Source organism: Giraffa tippelskirchi, chromosome 5, assembly GCF_054371585.1.
Source record: "Giraffa tippelskirchi isolate mGirTip1 chromosome 5, T2T-mGirTip1v1.2.pri, whole genome shotgun sequence".
NCBI lineage: Eukaryota > Metazoa > Chordata > Mammalia > Artiodactyla > Giraffidae > Giraffa > Giraffa tippelskirchi.
The window spans coordinates 128933952-128956011 of NC_137279.1; the positions used below are offsets into that span (position 1 = coordinate 128933952).

The window sequence follows — 22060 nt, forward strand, 5'->3', positions numbered from 1 at the left end:
AGAAGGCAAAGTGGCTGTCTGAATGGCATTACACATAGCTGAGGAAAGAAGAGAAGCAAAAAGCAAAGGAGAAAGGGAAAGAAATAACCAACTGAATGTAGAGTTCTAGAGAATAGCAAGGAGATAAGAAAGCCTTCCTAAATGAACAGTGCAAAGAAGTAGAGGAAAAAAAATAGAATGGGAAACACTAGAGATCTCTTCAAGAAAATTAGAGACCCCAAGGGAACATTTCACGTAAGGATGGGCATGATAAAGGACAGAAATGGTAAGGACCTAACAGAAGCAGAAGAGGAAGAAGAGGTGGCAAGAATGTATACAATGACTACACAAAAAAGATCTTAATGACCCAAAAACCATGATGAAGTGGTCACTCACCTGAGTCTGAAGTCAAGTGGGTCTTAGAAAGCATTACTACAAATAAGGCTAGTAGAAGTGATGGAATTCCAGATGAGCTATTTTAAATCGTAAAAGACAATGCTGTTCAAGTGCTGCACTCAGCATGTTAGCAAATTTGGACAACTCAGCAATGGCCACAAGACTGGAAAAGGTCAGTTTTCACTCCAATCCCAAAGAAGGGTAATGCCAAAGAATGTTCAAAATACCGTACAATTGTGCTCATTTTGCATGCTACCAAGGTTATGCTCAAAATCCTTCAAGCTAGGCTTCAGCAGTGGTGAACTGAGAACTTTCAGATGTACATGCTGCATTTAGAAAAGGCAGAGGAACCAGAGATCAAACTACCAAGATCCTTTGGATGACAGAGAAAGCAGGGCAATTTCAGAATAACATCTACTTCTGATTCACTGACCATGCTAAAGCCTTTGACTGTATGGATCACAACAAATTGGAAAATTCTTAAAGAGATGGGAATACCAAACCACCTTGAGAAACCTGTATGTGGGTCAAGAAGCAATGGTTAGAACCTTACATGGAACAACTGACTGGTTCCAAACTGGGAAAGGGCTATGACTAGGCTGTATATTGTCACTCGGCTTATTTAATTTACATGCAGAGTACATCATGCAAAATGCCAGGATGGATGAATCACAAGCTGGAATCAAGACTGACAGGAGAAATATCAACAACCTCAGATATGGAGATGACACCACTCTAATGGTAGAAAGTGTAGAGGAACTAAAAAGACTCTTGATGGGGATGAAAGTGGAGAGTGAAAAAGCTGCTTGAAAACTCAGCATTCAAAAAACAAAGATCATGGCATCCAGTCTCATCACTTCAAGGTAAATAGATGGGGAAAAAGTGGAAGCACTGGCAGATTTTACTTTCTTGAGCTCCAAAATCACTGCAGATGGTGACTGCAGCCATGAAATTAAAAGACGCTTGCTCCTTGGAAGAAAAGCTATGACCAACCTAGACAGCATATTAAAAAGCAGAGACACCACTTTGCCAACAAAGGTCTGTCTAGTCAAAGCTATGGTTTTTCCTGTAGTCATGTACAGATGTGAGAGTTGGAACATAAAGAAGGCTGAGTGCCAAAGAACTGGACTTTCAAACTGTGGTGCTGGAGAAGATGCGAGAGTCCCTTGGACAGCAAGGAGATTAAACTGGTCAATCCTAAAGAAGAAAGTGAAAGTCAAGTCACTCAGTCATGTCTGACTCTTTGTGACCCCATAGACTGTAGCCTACCAGGCTCCTCTCTCCATGGGATTCTCCAGGCAAGAATACTGGAGTGGGTTGCCATTTCCTTCTCCAGAGGATCTTCGCGACCCAGGGATCGAACCTGGGTCTCCCGCATTGCAGGCAGACACTTTAACCTCTGAGCCACCAGGGAAGCCCAATCCTAAAGGAAATTAACCCTGAAAATTCATTGGAAAGACTGATGCTGAAGCTCCAAAAGTTTGGCCACCTGATCTGAAGAGCCAACCCATTGTAAAAGACTCTGATGCTGGGAAAGACTGAAGGCGCAAGGAGAAGAGAATGGCAGAAGACGAGATGGTTGGAGAGCATCACCCACACAATGGTCGTTGAGCAAACCGGGGAAGAGAGTGAAGGACAGGGAAGCAGTCCATGGCATTGCAAAGAGTCGGACATGACTTAGTAACAGAACAACAAGATACAGTTCTCTAGGTGGCATGAGTGGTAAAGAACCCTTCTACCAATGCAGGAGACAGAGACGTGGGTTTGATCCCTGGGTTGGGGAGATCCCCTGGAGGAGGGCATGGCAACCCACTCCAAAATTCTTGCCTGGAAAATCCCATGGATGGAGGAGCCTGTTAGGCTACAGTCGATGGGGTTACAAAGAGTTGGACACAACTGAAGCAACTTAGCATGCAGCATGCACATACAGCTTCCTAACAAAGTTAAGTTCAGTTGGATCTAAGATCCTATACCTTCTGGAAAAATTTAAAATTCTCATCCCAGGATTATTATATTATTAGGATTAATAGAAATAACCATCAGAGCAGGAAGCAAAGTTCATTTTGTTCTTAAAGCTAAAACAGAAAACAAGTAACATCTGTATGTACTAACTTTCTGATTTTAAGTGTAAAATCCTTAAAAGCTCTGCTTGAAATATAACATTTCCCCACAATGAAAATGTGTATAATAAATGCATTCCAAAGAAAACTAACCTACTCTTTGCATATCTCAAAAACTATAAAGAAATATATGAACAAATATATACATAATGATTTAAATTACCTTTCTTCCTCGCGAACCCACACTGGACTTTTAGGAATTTGTGCTTCAAAAAACTTAGATGCTTTATAACAAAAATTGCTGCAAAAACACTGAAAAGAACATTTTAAAACCAGCAATTTATTTTGTTCTTACTGTGACATACAATTTATGTATTTATGTACAGAAGAGAATATAAAACATAAATATGTAGTTCACGGGAAAAAAAAACTAAAGAATTGACCACCCAAGTTAAAAAAAAAGATTTAGTACCTTTGAAGGCTTTTCTGTGTCCCTCCCCAATCGCATCGCTCCCCACATTCCCCAGAGATAACCACTATCATAAATTCTGTGTTACTCATTCCTTTGCTTTCTTTCAGTCTTGCTACTGACATTTGGTTTTGCCTATTTTTAAACTTTGTCTCAATGGAATATTATTATATATTCTTGTATTCTGGTCCACATTATGTTTTACAGAGTCATTTATGTAGCTATAGCGTACACATTTACACTGTGTATTACATTCCATTGCCTAAGTATTACTACCTTTTAGTTACTGTTTAAGGACAATGAGTTATTTTTTATTATCATTACCATATTACATGAACCTTTTTTAATTACAATTTTTACATTAAAAAAATGGTGGTATGAATCACAAAATTCATCATCTTACACATTTTTAAGTGTTCAGTTCAGTGGCTTTGAGTACCTTCTTACTCTTTTGCAACTATCACCATCATCCATCTCCAGAACTCTTTTCATCTTACAAAACTGAGACTCCACACTGATTAAACTGTAACTCATTTCCATCTCCTGTGACAAAAACCATTCTACTTTCTGTCTCCATAAATTTGACTATTCTCAATTATGTTACATAAGTAGAATCATATACTATTTTTCCTTTTGTACTGGCTTATCTCACTTAGAACAATGTCTTCAAATTCATTCAGTTGTAGCTGTGTCAGAATTTCCTTCCTTTTTAAGGCTAAATAACATTCTAGTATATGTACTGAATATGCACCACATTTTGTTTATCCTACTAGGAACATTCATGGGCTTCCCTGGCAGTTCTGATGGTAAAGAATCTGCCTGCAAAGCAGGAGACCCAGGTTCCATCCCTGGGTCAGGAAGATCCCCTGGAGGATGAATGGAAACACAACCCAGTATTCTTGCCTGGAAAACCCCGTGGACAGAGGAGCCTGGCAGGTTATAGTCCATGGGGTCGCAAAAGAGTCATACACATCTGAGCAACCAAGCAGCAGGCTACAGTCCGTGGGGTCGCAAAAGAGTTGGACATTTCTGAGCAACTAAGCACGAGGAACATTCATACACATACGTACTGTGTTCACAGGTTAAACAAGAGTTTATACCATAGAATAGAATGGTCACAAAGAATGTGTATATCTGACTTTAACAAATTTGATTTTGCCAAACAGTTTCTCAGAAAGGTTGTACCAATATTTATTCGACCAGATGTATAAAGAGTCACTAATGTTGTCAAATTTTTACACTTTTACTAATTTGGGAGCTATAAAAATGTAAATAACTCAGTGTGTTCTAATTTGCTATTTTCCTGATTACTGATAAGGCTGAGCATCTTTTCACATATTCATTAGTCATTCAAGTTCCTTCTGTAAAATTTTTTAATCTAAGTTTTGTCTTTTTCTTATAGATGATGCATTCTGGTTATGAATCTGGTCAGTTATAACATGTGAGAAATATAACTCCTGATTTGTAGCCTATCTTTCACTGTTTTAGAAACTTCTAATGAGCAAATGTTTTCTATTTTAATGTAGAAAAATTTCAGTTTTTCCTCTATGGTCTACAATTTTCTATCTTATTTAATAAATTCTCTCTAACCCAAGTTCTGAAAATGTATTTTTTTACATTTAGGTTCTTAATCTACCTAAAATTGATCTTTGTATACACACTCTAATAGCTATCAGTTTTCATTTTTTCTGTATGGATAATTGGGCCTGTATAATTTTTTAAAAAACCCATCCTTTCTCCACTGATCTAAAATACTCCTGATGTCTTATGTTCAGTGTCCACATAAGTAGTATGAGTCTGTTTCTGGCTCTCTATTCTGTTCTATGATTCACTCACCTGAATTCATGCCAATATGTAATTTTTAAGTGTTCACATATCAACTAAAGTGTAAGCAAAAAAATTTTTTAACACTATAAATATTTATAAATGAAAAACTTTTAACATAGCAATTTTCTAAAAGGCAAGATTTTAAACAGATATTTTTAGAATTCCATTTAGTATAATATTAAATATTAACTCCCACATTGATAATAATCTTTAAACTTACCTTTCTTTTGGTAATATCATAGACTTTATTAGTTTTGGTAGAAATTTTGTACTTCTGTTTTGGTACCTATAGAAAAGAAAGTATAGCATACGACAGAATTCAAGTAATAAACATGAACTTTATGGTAAACATTAAGTCATCTACATACTGTATCTTTGGCTAACCCACATCACTAGTTCATGACCTTAGTTTTATTTATTGTTCTTTTTACATGGTAGTTTGCTAAACATGAAAGTTAAAAGTCTACATGTTAAAAAAAAAAAGTTACTTACAATTCCTAGCTTGTTCTGACATAAAGGATAGCCACAGAGTTTGATAATAGAACGCTCATCCACGACATCACTATAGTGAGCAGGTGTGATGAACTTTCCCTACAATGAAATGAGAGGGACACTTACTCTACCAGATTATTCAAAATGTTTATTTATCAGCTCTTTAGGCCTCATTGATTTCATATGAAAACACAGGGATCATAAAAGTACCTACCTCATATGTCTGATGTACCTATCTCACAGATTTGATAGAATCAGAGGAGAAAATAAAGGAAAAGCACTTAGAAAAGTGCTTATAGACACATTCTAAGTACTTAGAAAATGTAAGTTATTATTTAAAAAAACACAAACCCATAAAATCCCCCAAATTTCTGCCACAGTAGACTATGCATCTTTGTAGATTATACAATTCATGAAATAATTCTGGGGCAGGAGGAAGAGGTGATGCTATTCTGATTGCTATATCAAAGAAAAATATTAATAGTATATTTTTTATTTTAAAAGTGTTACTCAAAAATAAACAATTTAGAATTATATACAATTTTACCTATTTCTGAAAGCACAGTCTTATAAACAAAGTATATTAAAGGTGTCATTGTGACTCCTGAACAAATTTTTGTGCAAAATCTTCCATCTTCTGAAAAAAACAGAACAGTGAGGTGACAGTTATAAGCTAACACCAAATATTTTTCTTTGACATTTTCTTGTTCAAATAATCTCAGATCTACCACCCAGAATGATGGGTTGGCTATGTCAGTAGGCTAGAGGGGAATGTTTAAAGGCACAAGAGAGAGTGATGAAAAAAGGTCTCAGAAGAGGAGGAAGAAGATGAAGCTGGGCAAATAGGTGGAAGGATGGGTCAAGGCAAAGAAGAATGTCACCTCTTCTGATGAGGAGGAGTAAAGGTGAGGTTAAGTAAGCTAAGTGACAGGGTGAACAAGTGAGTGCAGCAGAGAAAAAAATCCAGGTGTCTGCTGTGCTCTCCATGAGTTAGGCAACAGCTTAGAGAAATGGAGTATGGAATTGGGGAAAGCAGTAATGATGGGAAGAGTGGCAGTGGGTGGTTAGAAAGGGTGCTAATTACAGATATAAATGATATATATATTATATATAAAATAAACAAACAACAAGGCCCTACTGTATAGCACAGGGAACTGTAGCAGAGGCAGACATGATTGAGTGACTAAGCATGCGTTTGCACACACACACAAGTATAACTGAACATTTTTCTGTATACCAGAAACTAACATTACATTGTAAACTAATGCAACTCCAATAAAAAAACAAAAAACAAACCACAGTTCTTGAGACAAACCAGCATTTCTGGTTTGTCTTTAGAGTCATCAAGTATGGAGATTCTGATCCAGTTACCCATATCAATTTAAATATTGTCATATTTATATTCCTCTTGTTTAGGAAAATCTCTGAGCCAAACTAAGAATATTTCTACAATAAAAGCTCTTGCTTTAACTTTCCATTTCTTTTTTCTCATAAGGATTATGAGGATATAACACACATTTCAAGTTTTTAATGCAATAAAGCCATTAATGAAAACAAAATTTTTTTAATGCAAATGATAATCCTCATTATGTGTTGATTAAACCATAGGGGGTCTATATCTCATGCTTTTAAAATATCAAAATCAATGAAATTACATTAACAGAAATAATGATTTTCTATTACTAAAACAGGACAACATACAGCCTATGAAAAATGACATGGCAATCAGCAGTGCAAAGCAATGAAAATCAAGTGCTTAAAAGAACTACTATTAAGGGATAAAATATGCATGTTACCTCTCTCAAGTACATTTTAAAGTCATTATAAAACAAAGAATGCATAATAGTTGGCTATCTTTAAGTGCACAAATTATATAGTGTGTGATTGACAACAAATTCAAAGATTTCAATAATGCAAGGAAGTTTCATGTTACACAGATTTAAAGACTATACTAAAAAGTGTTAGTCACTTGGTCACGTCTGATTCTTTGTGATCCCATGGACTGTAGCCCACTAGGCTCTTCTGTCCATGGATTCTCCAGGAAAATATACTGGAGTGGGTAGTCATTTCCTTCTTCAGGGGATCTTCCCTACCTAGGGATCAAACTGAGGTCTCCTGCATTGTAGACAGTTTCTTCACTGTCTGAGCCACCAGGGAAGCTGGTGGCAAACCACTTCAGCGTTCTTGCCTTGAGAACCCCATGAACAGTATGAAAAGGCAAAAAGGTATGACACTGAAAGATGAGCCCCCAAGGTCAATAGGTGTCTGTTACTGGAGAAATAGTTCCAGAAAGAATGAAGAGGCCGGACTGAGGTGGAAACGTCTCCCAGTTGTGGATGTGTCTGGTGGTGTACAGTCTGCTGTACAGAACAATACTGCAAGGAACCTGGAGTGTTAGGTCCATGAATCAAGGCAAGTTAGATGTGGTCAACCAGGAGATGGCAAGAGTGAACATCGACATCTTAGGAATCATGGACAGGTGATGATGGACAGGAATGGGTGAATTTAATTCAGATGACCATTATGTCTACTATGGTGGGCAAGAATCCCTTAGAGGAAATGGAGTAGCTCTCACAGTCAACAAGAGAGTCTGAAATGCAGTACTTGGGTGAAATCTCAAAAATGAGAGAATGATCTCGGTTTGTTTCCAAGACAAATCATTCAACAACACAGTAATCCAAGTCTATGCCCCAACCACTGAGGCTGAAGTTGAATGTTCTATGAAGACCCACAAGACATTCTAATACTAATACCAAAAATCTATGTCCTTTTCATCATAGGGGATTGGAATACAAAAGCAGGAAGTCAAGAGATACCTGAAATATCTAGCAAGTTTGGCCCTGCAGTACAAAATGAAGCAGGGCAAAAGCTCACAGAGTTTTGCCAAGAGAATACACTGGTCATAGCAAATACCCTTTTCCAAAACACAAGAGAAGGCTCTACACGTGGACATCACCAGATAGTCAATACTGAAATCAGACTGACAATATTCTTTGCAGCCAAAGATGGAGAGGCTCTATACAGTCAGCAAAAACAAGACCGGGAGCTGACTGTGGCTCAGATCATGAACTGCTTATTGCCAAATTCAGAGTTAAATTGAAGAAAGTGGGGAAAACCACTAAACCATTCAGGTATGACCTAAATCAAATCCCTTATGACTATACAGTGGAAATGACAAATAGATTCAACAGATTAGATCTGATAAGGGTATCTGAAGAACTATGGACAGAGGTTTGTAACACTGTACAGGAGACAGTGACCAAAACCATCCCAAAGAAAAAGAAACGCCAAGAAGGCAAAGTGGTTGTCTGAGGAGGCCTTACAAACAGCTGAGAAAACAGAAGCAAAAAGCAAAGGAGAAAGGGAAAGACACACCCAACTGAATGCAGAATTCCAGAGAATAGCAAATAAGAAAGCCTTCTTAAATGAACAATGCAAAGAAATAGAGGAAAACAATGGAATGGGAAAGATTAGAGATCTCTTCAGGAAACCTGGAGATACCAAGGGAACATTTCATGCAAAGATGAGCACAATAAAGAAGAGACACAGCAAAGACCTAACAGAAATGGAAAAGGTTAAAAAGAGGTGGCAAGAATACACAGAACTATATAAAAAAGGTCTTAATGATCCAGATAATCATGATGGTGTGGTCACTCACCTAGAGCCTGACATCCTGGAGTGTGAAGTCAAGTGGGCCTTAGGAAGCATTACTACAAACAAAGCTAGTGGAAGTGATGGAATTCCAGCTATTTCAAATCCTAAAAGATGATGCTGTTAAAGTGCTGCACTCAATATGTCAGCAAATTTGGAAAATTCAGCAGTGGCCACAGGACTGGAAAAGGTCAATTTTCATTCCAATCTCATAGAAGGGCAATACCAAAGAATATTCAAACTAACAAACAATTGTGCTTATTTCACATCCTTGCAAGGTAATGCTCAAAATCCTTCAAGCCAGGCTTCAACAGTACATGAACTGATAACTTCCAGACGTAAAAGTTGGGTTTAGAAAAGGCAGAGGAACAGAGATCAAATTGCCAACATTCATTGGATCATAGAAAAGCCAAGAGAATTCCAGAAAAACATCTACTTTTGCTGCACTGACTACAATAAAGCCTTTGACCGTGTGGATCACAACAAACTGTGGAAAATTCTTCAAGAGATGGGAATACCAGACCACCTTACCTGCCTCCTGAGAAACATGTATATGCAGGTCAAGAAGCAATAGTTGGAACCAGACATGGAACCAATGGATTGGTTCAAAACTGGGAAAGGAGTATGTTCAGGCTGTATACTGTCACTCTGCTTAATTAACATATGCAAAGCACATCATGCAAAATGCTGGGCTGGATGAATCACAAGTTGGAATCAAGATTGCTGGGAGAAATGTCAATAATCTCAGATATGCAGATAATACCACCCTAATGGCAGAAAGCAAACAGGAACTAAAGAGCCGCTTGATGAAGGTGAGGGAGGAGAGTGAAAAAGCTGGTTTAAAACTCAACATTCAAAAAACTAAGATAATGGCATCTGGTCCCATCACTTCATGGCAAACAATAGGGAAAAAATGGCAACAGTAGCAGATTTGATTTTCTTGGGTTATAAAATCACTGAATATGGTGACTGCAGCCATGAAATTCAGATGCTTGCTCCTTGGAAGAAAAGCTATGACAAACCTAGACAGCATTATTAAAAAGCAGAGACACCACATTGTCAACAAAGGTCCATATATAGTCAAAGCTATGGTTTTTCCAGTCGTCATGTATGGATGTGAGAGTTGGACCATGAAGAAAGCTGAGTGCCATAGAATCGATGCTTCCAAATTGTGATGCTGGAGAAGACTCCTAGAGTCCCTTGGACTGCAAGGAGATGAAACCAGTCAATCCTAAAGGAAATCAACCCTGAGTATTCATTGGAAGGACTGATGCTAAAGCTTTAATACTTTGTGCACCTGAAGTGAAGGGCCGATTCATTGTAAGAGACCCTGACACTATGAAAGATGGAAGGCAAAACGGAGAGAGGAGGGCAGAGGATGAGTTGGTTAGACAGTATCATCGACTCAATGGACAAGAGTCTGAGGAAACTCCAGGAGATAGTGAAGGATAGGGAAGCCTGGAGTACTGTAGCACATGGGGTGGCAAAGACTCCAACATGACTTAGCCACTGAACAAAACAACAACATACTATAGAAGTAATAATTTATCAATACGTACACACTCCCTTAGGAATTCTTCTGAAATATCCTCTTCTAAAAGCTGTTCCACAATATGTAGAGCTTTTCTCTCAAACTCAATCTTCTTTCTGACAGCTGCTTCTAGTTCTGCTTTCCTAAAATTAAAATAAAAAAATAGTATTTAAGTTATTCTACTTAAGTTTTAGCATAGCCAATTTTCTACATTTTAAAATTAAACACTAACAATGTACTATTTTGCTATTAAGGTTAAATGTATGTTTTTAAATGCTGTTTCTTTTGAGCCAGTATTTTTCAAAAAGGAAACAAGCTACTTGTTATTGACGTCTGTCATAACAGGATTATTTGACTTCCAGGGCTCAGAGAACAAGGAAGAATTTAGAGTATCCTATAGAAAAGAAAATGGGAGGAAATCTTTTTTTGCCAGTTAAGACTCTATCATTATTGAAATGATAATCTATCATTCTCTATCATTCCTCTAAGCTTTTACCTAAAAACGGAGGCTTTTCCCTTGAAATCATTAGAAATCAGAAGAGAATGGAGAGGAAAAATACGATTTTGGGTATTCTTTTAAATACAAATTTCTTTGTGCTAATTCTCAAATGTTAACTAAATGGCCAGCCTGGTTTAACAGGACAGAGTCATATTCACAAAGAAGTATTTACTTACTTTTGTTGTAAAGTCTTATTAAATAACTATACCGGTATGACCATATGGTTCAGGAAAACAACAATCTAGGAGGCACCAGTGAAAATCTGTCACCCTCTACGGGCCCCACACATGAATGTAAAAGCAGAGCTATCTGATCAAAAAATGGCCCTAGGACAGTGGTCCTCAATTCCAGCCGCAGTTTAGGATCTTCTGATGAGACCTTTTAAAAAAAGATACCATGCTTAGGTCCCACTGCAGGCTAACTAAATAAGAATCTTTGAGGATGGGCCCTAGCTAATGGTGTTTTCTTAAAAGTGCTCCAGATAAACCTAGTGTGTAACAGGGTTGAGAACCAGTACCATGGGAACAAAGATATCAACTATCCTGGTGACTTGTTTGGTACACTAGTTTCTACTCGCCCACCAGAACAACCTTGCTGCCATCGGGGACCTTGACTGCTCTCATATCTGGACCTAGAATGTACTCAGTCCTGAATATTCATTGCAAGGACTGATGCTGAAGCTCCAATACTTTGGCCACATGATGCGAAGAATGGACTCATTGGAAAAGACCTTGATGCTGGGAAAGATTGAAGGCAGGAGGAGAAGGGGATGTCAGAGGATGAGATGGTTGGATGGCATCACTGGCTCAATGGACATGAGTTTGAGCAAGCTCCGGGAGTTGGTGATGGAAAGGGAAGCCTGGCGCGCTGCAGTCCATGGGGTCTCAAAGAGTCGGACATGATTCAGTGACTGAACTGAACTGAGAACACACTCACCTTTTCTCTCTACCTTTATCGACTGCCAAGACTTTAGCATCTAATTTCTTGCCTGAAGCAATATGTTTTACAAAAACAATTTGGAGAATTGACACAAGACTGCCAGCCAGGGACAAATAGGGACATTAAAACAAGAATGTCTCACTGTTCACACTGTTCGCTAAAGCCAGGGTAGGCAAGGTGCTAGCAGGGAAGCTGGAAGAAAACTCAAGGAGTCATAGTAAGTAAAGACACATTTATTCTCTCCTGACTGCAACAACAGCTGTAGCAGCAGATACACTGTATTCTCTCCTCTCGTGACTAACCCAGCAGACACAGCCCCAACGCAGCCAAAAAGCTCTTCAGTTGGAGCTCATATATGTTTACAGAACAAAAGTGGCCCGTGGCCAAGTGGGTACATCGTGACGCGCGTGCACGGTGCTGTAAGTTATCTCAGCCGTTACATGACCATGTATTTACAAAACCTGGGGTCAGAGCGAGATGCCCTGGGGCAAGACAGCCTGACCACCACCACTTTGGTTAATCTGCTCTTTCCCTACAAAGAAGAAACTTGCAATTAACACCTGTTCTCCCACCATTTCATAAAGACCAATCTTACATCAAAGATGTAAAAAGGACATGGACACAGATTATTCTTTGTACTGAAAAAAGGTTTTTGTACAGTACAAAAGTTCTTTGTACTGAATACATTTAGCTTTATGAAATTTATGAAAAACATTATTTTTCTCATTTTGCTGCTTACCAATAAAAACTATGTCATTTACTAAGATCAGAATAGAATGTGCATTAGGAGTTGCTGACTTAAGGAGTTAATTACTTCAACCTGCAAGAACAGCAGACTCCTCTGAACTGATGAATATCTACAGCTGTTTCCCATGGAAGCCCTGTCTCAGAGCTCCCTTCTATCCCACATGACATGTGGTGTGGTCTACGGTAGTGGTTCTCAAACTTCTGGGCATCAGTGGTCCCTTATAATCTTAGTTTTTGCTTATGTAGATTGTATCTGTTGATAGTTACCATACTGGGATTAAAGGTGAGAAAAATTTCAAGCACTCATGAACTCATTTAATAGTAATACATCCATTACACTTTAACATATTTTTAAATGAAAACTTCAGTGTGAATTACAGGATTGTTTTATATTTTCACAAAGCTCTTTAACTTCTAGCTTAATACTATTCAGCTGGATTGAACGTAGAAGTATTTTTCAGTTGGAATAAATTCATGAAGGATCACTCCCCTCAACACCTAGTCAGTTACCTTCAAGGATTTTTAATTGTTTCATCATCCTGGGTGATCTGCTTGAAATACATTTCAGCTTATCTATATTCTTCACATTGTAGTACTTAGAATAAAAGATAATCTCCTCAGGCATATAGTCAGATTCATGTTGAAGAGAGTTGCAAATTACTATTATCAACTAAACTTTACTGTTGTATTATTTTCTAAAGCCAAGGATAGTCATTCTGCTCCACAGGAAAACAGATCTCAAATTCATCTGATTTCTCTACTCCCAAATGATCATTATCCCTAACACCTTAACATTTTTGAAACTTAAATTCTATTACTTTATTACTTGAAGTTTTGTTTGCACTTAGAAAATCTGAATTTCTCACCCTAGCCTACTGGTACTGTTTGAATGCAACCGTGCCTCTAACTTATCTACACTCCTTTCTTCCTTTGTTCAGAATGCTTCACACGACCTTGGGCATCTCTCCTTTCTTTAAATGACCAAGGTTTTTCTTGTCACATATATTGGTGCTTCTGGCTGGAGGTCTCCCCTCACTACTCTGTCTGGTAAATGCCTACCTAGCTTTCCAGTCAGTTTAATTATTACTTTCTCAGAGAAGCTTTTCCCTGAAAACATACCACCCTTCCTGCCAACCTCTCCTGTTTTTAGTTCCTCCAACACAGTCTTTTCATTTGCAATTATATATTTATTTGTGATAATTTAATTGGTATTTCTCTGTTCTACTAGACAGGAACTGTGTCTATACTGTTCAAAATTATATCCTTAGGACCTCTGAAACTGAAAAACTCCCAAAAGAGAACACAGGCAGAACAGCCTTTGACATAAATCTTAGCAATTTTTTTTAATCTGTCTCCCAAGGTGAAGGAAATGAGCAAATATAAACAAACAGGAAGGACCTAATTATACTTAAAAACTTTTGCAAACAAAAGGAAACCATCAACAAAATGAAATCACAACCTACTGAAGGGGAGAAAATATTTGCAAATGATATGACCAATTAGAGGTTAATATCCAAAATATATATAACAGCTCACACAACTCAATATCAAAAAAACAACCCAATTAAAAACTGGGCAAAAGAAAGAGGACACTTTCCCAGGGATGTACAGATGGCCAACAGGCACATGAAAAAATGCTCAACATCGCTAATCATCAGAGAAATGCAAATCAAAACCACAAAATGAGATATCACCTCACATCTGTCAAAAAGGCTATTATTTAAAAGTCTACAAATAACAAATGTTGAGGAGGATGTGGAGAAAAGGGACTCCTCCTGCTGTCAGTGGGAATGTAAACTGGTGCAGCCACTATGGAAAACAGTATAGAGGTTCCCTAAAAAACTAAAAACTACCATATGATCCAGCAACTTCACCCCTGGGTACATATGTGAAGAAAATTACAACACTAGTTTGAAAAGACACATGCACTTCAATGTTCATAGGAGCATAATTTATAATTGCTAAGATACAGAAGCAATGTAAGTGTCCATCAACAGACGAATGGATAAAGATGATGTGGTTTGCACATGCCATGGAATACTACTCAGCCACAAAAAAGAATGAAATTCTGCAATTTGCAACAACGTGGATGTACCTAGAGGATATTATGCTTAGTGAATAACTCAGAGAAAGACAAATATTCTGAGATCACTTATATAGAGGACAAATCAGTGGTTACCAGTGGGGAAACAGCAGGGGGAAGGGCAAGAGTCGGGTATGGGATTAAGAGACACAAACTATGTATACAATCAATAAGCAACAAGGAAGTATTGTATAGCACAGGGAAATTTAGTTATTATTTTGTAATAACTTAAAAGAGTATAATCTATAAAAATATTTAATCTCTATATTGTACACCTGAAACTAATATAATATTGTAAATCAACTAGAGTTCAATTAAAAAATCTTATCCACAGGGACTAACACAGATCTAGCATATTTACATTCAGTAAATAATTCTTGAAAGAATGAGTAAATTAAAATCAATACTTCATAAAATCGTAACTTACAGATATGTATAGTTAAATCATCCTCAAAGATGACATCTATTCTAAGAACCTTTTGTGCCAGGAGATAAAGGTTGCTTTTTTAGGAGATGCCCATTGAATAGTACAGAATAACTTTTTGCTGAAAATATGGACATGATGTAAACAAAGAAAAACAACAAAAAGTTTCCTGGAGTCTGATATATAAAACAAAAACGAAAGTATCTGAAGAGATGAAAAAAAAGGTACCTAGCTAATCCAGGAATGTTTATTACCACTGACATTTTTTCTACAGATATTCATACATTCACCAGCAATCTAAAAGTGTCAACTTGGTTTTCTTAAGGCATGGAAGAGTAGGGGAAATAACAGTCTGTGTTAGAGTTTACAGTATTTCCCAGATCTTCCTCTTCTCTCTAAATAATTTTCTCTGAGGTAGCACCTATTACACTTTTTACAAATGGTTCAATTAGTATGTGATTAACAGATAAGTGAAAGCAGCTGTCTATGTAGTTCTCCTACCTTTGAGAAGCATCTTCTTGGTTCAAGGCACTTGTCTGCTTAGTACCTACAATTAAAAGATACAAAAAACAGTAGGTCAAGTGTACACAAACGCCAGGTTACAAGACAAGATTCTTGTCCAAATAAACTGTAGACCATCCTTTCTTCTTCACACAATTCACTTCCAACTCTGTGAAAATCAAATGCAATGAGAAGGGAATCCAATTTGGTTTTGCAAGCTAATTATTTTTCTTGGTTAAAATGTATCTCTTTCAGGACTGAATTTTCTCGTTATCCTAGTTGCATAACTAAGCACTCCTGAAAGTGTTGAGATCTAGGGGCAACCTCTCTCCGTCCCCCTCAATGTTCGTTCTCTGGTAAAGAGGGGTGTGACCCCCTCGGAGAACCAGGACACCAAAGCGGTAGTCCACCTGCAAGGAGGACCAGTGCTGGGGTGAAGGCCAGCTGCATTCGGCCTTCCAACGCCCTCCTGGTCACCTGCCCACTCAGACGACTCCGATTGTAGGCTCTCAGGACCTCTCCTGCCCTTTCCCTTAGAGCCTGGAGCACAGCCAGCCCATTCTGGGGGAAATCTTGGAAGACTAGCATCAAGAGATGGGGATTCGGACGAAGGTCTTTCCCAGAAGGCGAGAGTTCGGCGGTAGAAAGCTCTCGGCCTTCTTGCCCCCGAGGACCTCCTCCCCTGGGGCAGCCTTTCGGGAGCGCCCGCATGCCTGCGTCTGGAATTGTGTCGGGGCCGAGTTCTCCGTTCCAAACGTGGGAACAGGCCCTTCCTCCTACCTGCGACGACTCGGGGGGCGCGGGGACGCCGGGCTTTGCGGCCCACAGAGCAAGGTCCGACCCAAGCGGCCATGGGGAGCGTCGTCAGTGTCGGATCCGACCCTGGCGTCTTTCCCCCCAAGACTCCGCCTCCCGTCGCGCAGCGCGGGGCGGGGCCGGCTGGGAGGGGAGGGACCCGGAAAGCGGCGCGGCGGCGGCGGCGGCGAGCCGCGAGAGGGGCGAGAGGCCTGGCGGTAGGTGGGTACACGCAGGTCCCTGGCAGCCGGGGCTCGCGGTGGGAGGTGAGCCGCGGAGGACCCGGCGTTCGGGCCGAGGCCTTCGTGACGTCTGGGGCCCGATGGCCGACGCAGGCAGGAACCGGGAGAAATGGCTTCCCTTGGATGCCGCCTGCACGCGCGCTGGGGTTTTATTCGCCCTGCAGCCGGCTGCTGTGAGGGATCCGGCGGAACCCCGCCTCTACTACTGGGCTGGGAACCCGGCGGTGTTGCCCTGAGGGCGGCCTGTTGCCTGTCTTCGCGCGATACAGTGATTTCACTATCGCGATTGAGTATATGAGGGGGCGTGGGGGGCGGGGCGCGGTACATCTGTTACAGACAAATATCCGGGTCTGTAATGCTTGTTGCTCTTGGAGTGGAAGGCATCCCAACTTTCATCCCCTCCGAGTGTTACACTCCAATTTCTGTCAAGTGGGACTCTGAAAAAAACAGAAAAGAAAAAAGTCTCCCTAATAATTAGAATTGATTTCAGGCCCACCTTTGGGGGAAAAAAAAAGACTGTCTTTTAAAAGATCTTATAGTGTAAATTTGTGCTACCTCTTGGGAGTGAACTAAAGAATTTCTTTCCTCTTCAGTTTATCTTTCAAAATTATGCTCCAAAAAAACTTAAAGGATGAAACAAGAGGTTTTTGTTCTTTTGTTTTTTAATTTCTTAGGCTAACGTTTCAGTAAAAAAAAAAGTTTCAGCTTTAAAAACTTTCCATTTTCTTTATTGTATTTATTAATAATTCATCAGAATGAAGTAACTTATAATTCAGTGTAGTATTACTGATAGTTAACAGTGTATTTATATTATAAATTTCAGCATCAAAACTGGAAAAAATAAGGAATGGCTGTGGAGGAACTACAGTCCATCATAAAGAGATGTGTAAGTAATTTTTTCTGTTTTTGTTTTTAATGACATTTAATAACCTTTCAGAATATGGGAAGAGCACAGATTATTTTTAATTACATCTGCAGTCACTGAAATTGTTAATCTTCTTTAATCCTTGCTTTTTTTGACCTATGAATAAATAGCATGAAGGCAGGAAGACAGATTGGATATGTCACTTGGGGAAATAATCTTTACACTTTTAATACTGATCGTTATCATAGATTTCTTTGGCACAGTGGATTTCAAGGAGATTTATTAAAGTAGTTTTTAGCCTAATCCTAATTTTCATACATATGCTTATGTGCAGCTTATCTAGAATTTAAACAGATTTCTTTTTTTTAGAGAAAAATCAAGTAGTTATTGAATTTCCATTTGCCTAAACATACTTGTTTTTTTGTTTGTTTTTGCCAGCAAATCCTAGAAGAGCAAGACTTTAAAGAGGAAGATTTTGGCTTGTTTCAGTTAGCAGGCCAAAGATGTATAGATGAAGGGCACATAGATCAGCTATTAGAAATTATTCAGAATGAAAAGAATAAGGTAAGTACAATCTTTCTGTGTACTTTTCCGTCTTTGCTAGTAAGAGAATAGCCACATGATACTATCATTCATACATTCATTTTTTTCAGCAAACATTTAAGAATCAGCTTAAATATCCACTGTAGAAAGCTGTGGAAAATAAAAAGGAAATAAGATCAATTATATACTTTAAGGTGCTTGCAGTTTAGTGGAAGATATAAACATGTAAAGAACTAGCAATAAAGAGGCAGAATAAACAGATGGTTTATATCTGTTAACTCATTTAGCTTCTCCAGAATAAGTGTTACGGTTGAAATATACGTAAAATGCAAATAATATTTTGGGAGAGCTGGATGACCTTATTGGCCAATATCATCCAGAAATCATTCTGCACAATGGGAAAGGATCTTCTTGGGATCAGGAACAGGTGGGACACAGTGTTTATAACACCACCTAATTTTGTCTTTGGGCCCATCCCAGCCCCACAGTTCCTATATAAGAGATCATCTTGTTTCAAGGAACTTACTTTATAGTCCTATTTATTTATACAGTTTTCTTTGTACGGACTTCCTGGCAGTCCAGTAGTTAAGACTGGGTGCTTCCTCTGCAGGGGGCACAAGTTCCATCCCGGGTCAGGGAACAAAAATCTGGCATGCCATGTGGCTCCACCAAAAAAAAAATTTTTTCTTTGTTACAACATTCTAGTCATGCTGGCCTAGGATTACATACAGGGCACCTTGATTGTATTTAGATTACTAAAACCTTTTAATCATACATTGTTAGAGAATCTCTTACTAGTTCAAAGGGCTTATCTCTTTTTATTTATAATTTTTTTTAGTAAATATTAGGACGTTTTATGTAGTATATTTGCTTTTGATATGTATTTGTAATACCACTGTAGCCCCAAATAAAATAATGCTTTCTTTAACTCCTTGGTTTTTCCCAATTGCGTTCGCAGAGAGTACCTTACTTTTAGCTAATTATAATAAAATTAATAAAAGTTAACAGTATTTATTGTGTATCTACTATGTGCCAGATGCTCTTAGGTGCTTTACACCTTTTAACTTACTTAGTCCCTCCTGAATCCCCTGATAGGATTTTCTAGATAAGCAAAGTGTCACTGAAAAATCAGTGACTTGCCCAAAGTTACTTAGCTTTTATGTAACATCTGACATTTAGATCTGTACAGCCTGGTTTCAGAGCTCTTAACTGTTTTCGTCCACCTCCATAGCACTGTGTAGCACTTGCAGGAAGTTTTAGAGTAGAACAGAGAGGACTGAGTGTGGGATTGAGAGAGGTGACAAAGATGATGGGATTTCTAGCCTCTGAGGAGATAATATATCCTGAACAGAAAAAGGCAATTTAAGAAGGGGAGAAAGTTCCTTTGATGGAGGACAAGGAAGCTGGCATTGTTTGGCAATGTTGAGTTTAAGATGCAACAGGTAATTGAAAAGTAATGTTTAGAGCTCAGTAGAGAAATAGGAGATTAACATGTAGATTTGTGTCTGACTGTTAGAGATTAGGTGATTGTGATAGACTTGAGCATAGTGAGGCTTAACCTTAATAGCTTGAGAATCACCTTGGTAACGTGTGGTTGTTTATTTTTTGGCTGAGCCTGGTTTTGGTTGCAGCATATAGAATCTTTTTTTTTTTCCTTTTTAGTTGTGGCATGTGGGAACTAGTTCCCTGACCAGAGATCAAACCTAGGCTCCCTCCAGCCTGCATTGGGAGTGCAGAGCCTTAGCCACTGCACCACCAGGGAAGTCCCATGTGTGGTTTTCTCAATTCAAAGGTTCAAATATTGATAAGACAGAGTTTAAAAGTACACCTTAGATTTCTTTTCTAAGAAAGGTGACAGTTAAGATTGATCAAGATTTACTATTAATCCACTTTGTGTAAAAAAAATAAAGTGTTTTTTAAAGTCACAGGAATGGTAGTTTGTCCTAAGATGCTATAGTGCAGGGTTTGTCAACACTGGTGCAGTTGATATTTTGTAGCAGTTGTCACCCCAGTAATGACAACCAAAATGTGTCCAGGCATTATCAAATATCCCCTGATTGGGAACAAAAGCACCCCCCATTGAAACCACTAATACAGTGGGAAAACTGTGGGCTTTGGAGTGGGACAGCGGTATATGCAAATCCTGACTCTGCCACATTTTAGCAGACATTAGACATCTCAGTAGTCTCTAAACTTTGGCATTCTCATCTGTCAATTGGGAATAATTATGATTAGCTGGTACAGTTGTTTGTATTAAACTAAACAAGATGTAGCTTCTGGATAGTTAGTATTCTCCTTCCTCATAACAATTCATTATTTACATAATGACTGGGGAACTTGCAGCTGAGATTATGATTGTGTGACATGTTGTCACAATTCTTTTTTCAACTCAGATATGCAAAATTTTATTCAAATCTGGAATTTCTCTTAATTATACTCAGAGATGGGCTTCCCTGGTGGCTCAGATGGTAAAAGAATCTGCCTGCTTTGCAGGAGACCCAGGTTCAATCCCTGGGTTGGGAAGATCCCCTGGAGAAGAAATGCTGCCCCACTCCAGTATTCTTGCCTAGAGTATCCCATGGACAGAGGAGCCTGGCAAGCTACAGTCCACAGGGTCAGAAAGAGTTGGACATGACTGAGCAACTAACACGTTCACTTTCATGCCTGATAAACTTCTATTTCTTTAACAAGCCTTAGCATAACCATCCCCTGTTCTGGGAAGCCTCTCTTGCTTTCCCTGGTTAGAAGTGACTATTCTGCTATACTTTATACTCTACCTTTATTATTTTATAAGACTGAGTTCATGCAGAGAGTATTGTACTGATTTGTATTCTTCCTGGGTGTATTTTCTTTCAAATGAACCTAGAATATGAATTCTTTGAGGATAGATTTCTGATGTGTTTTTTGCTTTACTTCCTGCACCTAGAGTATCCTGGGGTCCTATCAAATATGTTTGATAAATACCAATGCGTTGAAGTAGAATGCAGGTCAGAGAAGTGGAGTATATTGCTAATAATTTTGAAAATCAGTGGTTTTGCTCTAGGGTGGTTTGTATTTTTTTTTTTGAAAAGTTCTTTCAGATTTCTAAGTTTAGAATGGGCAGTAGGAAATTTCTGTTTATTAAAGTTGATTCTGAAAAAGCCAGATTAAGAAAGAAAACTTTAAAAAATAGGCCAGGAGAAAGTGGAAAACTAATCCACTTGAAGGGAAACTAGAGATTGGCTAGAAAACTGATTTTACTGCCTTAAAAAAGAAAACAACACCAACATTTTATTTTACATTGCAACATTTTCTATTTTGCGTTGGATTTCAATAAGCTGAACAGTTACATAAAATATGTCACCAAGTTTTAATCATGAGAAGCAAATGACTGAAAAAGTTTTTCTACTTAATGGAAAATTTCTAGAAATTGTTCCTCAGGCATAAAATCTTCTTGTATCTCCTTTTGTTTTTTAAATCATCCAGAGGCCAGATGTTGAGAAACTGGGGTGAATCCTTTCCCTTTGCTCTAAACAGTTGGCAGCCTATAATACATCTTAATTAAATAATTGCTTTAGACAAAAAAGAGAATCAGCGGTTTTGATAATGAATGTGAATCACTAATTATAAGTTAAACTTTTAGTTGTATAAGCATTCTGAAATATCTTTGAAAATAGAAGCTGTTTGTAGACGAGAAAGTTGACGAAGTGGTATCCCCTTTATGTTTACAGAAGTTACATGATTATAATATACTTAGAGATCCTCCAATGAACTTTAAAAGGTTCGTGAATGTTGGCTGGATTTCTTTATGAATTGGGAGCAAAATTCTCCATGAAAATTTTAAGTACTGCTCATATTAAGCAAATTAGCTCTCTTGTTGGAAATAGAGGAACTATTTAAATCCTGGGAAAGACTAACTTACCTGATTAAAAGTAAAGACTCATTTGCCTTTCCTCAGTGTAAGTATTAAAACCATTTTAGAATTTGTTGTTTCTTAGCTGCCAGTCTTAGGAAGTCAATGGGGAGAGGTCCATGGAC

General features: G+C 38.3%; 2 protein-coding genes across 20 annotated transcripts in view; one reads left to right on the plus strand and one right to left on the minus strand.

Moving 5' to 3' along the window:
- RPAP2 (RNA polymerase II associated protein 2) overlaps positions 1–16505 on the minus strand; it is a 121572-nt gene extending 105067 nt beyond the window's left edge. For all 8 annotated transcript variants that reach the window (XR_014052591.1, XR_014052590.1, XR_014052593.1 and 5 more), the window contains exons 1-6: positions 16379–16505; positions 15599–15644; positions 10434–10548; positions 5224–5322; positions 4952–5017; positions 2659–2747 (exon numbers count right to left, since the gene is read on the minus strand). Coding sequence is in view for 2 of the 8 variants with exons in the window: in XM_081486379.1 (XP_081342505.1) it covers positions 2659–2747; positions 4952–5017; positions 5224–5322; positions 10434–10548; positions 15599–15644; positions 16379–16451 (488 nt within the window). In the remaining 6 variants the exon portion in view is untranslated. The remainder of the gene's footprint in view (positions 1–2658; positions 2748–4951; positions 5018–5223; positions 5323–10433; positions 10549–15598; positions 15645–16378) is intronic.
- Positions 16506–16565: 60 nt separating this feature from the next.
- Positions 16566–22060, plus strand: part of GLMN (glomulin, FKBP associated protein) — a 46777-nt gene continuing 41282 nt past the window's right edge. For 4 of the 12 annotated variants that reach the window (XR_014052594.1, XM_081486381.1, XM_081486385.1 and 1 more), the window contains exons 1-3: positions 16566–16615; positions 17459–17521; positions 17939–18064. Coding sequence is in view for 9 of the 12 variants with exons in the window: in XM_081486381.1 (XP_081342507.1) it covers positions 17483–17521; positions 17939–18064 (165 nt within the window). In the remaining 3 variants the exon portion in view is untranslated. Of the gene's footprint in view, positions 16809–17458; positions 17522–17938; positions 18065–22060 lie in introns of all 12 variants that reach the window. The other 8 variants (XR_014052595.1, XM_081486382.1, XM_081486386.1 and 5 more) reach the window with 3 other exon arrangements.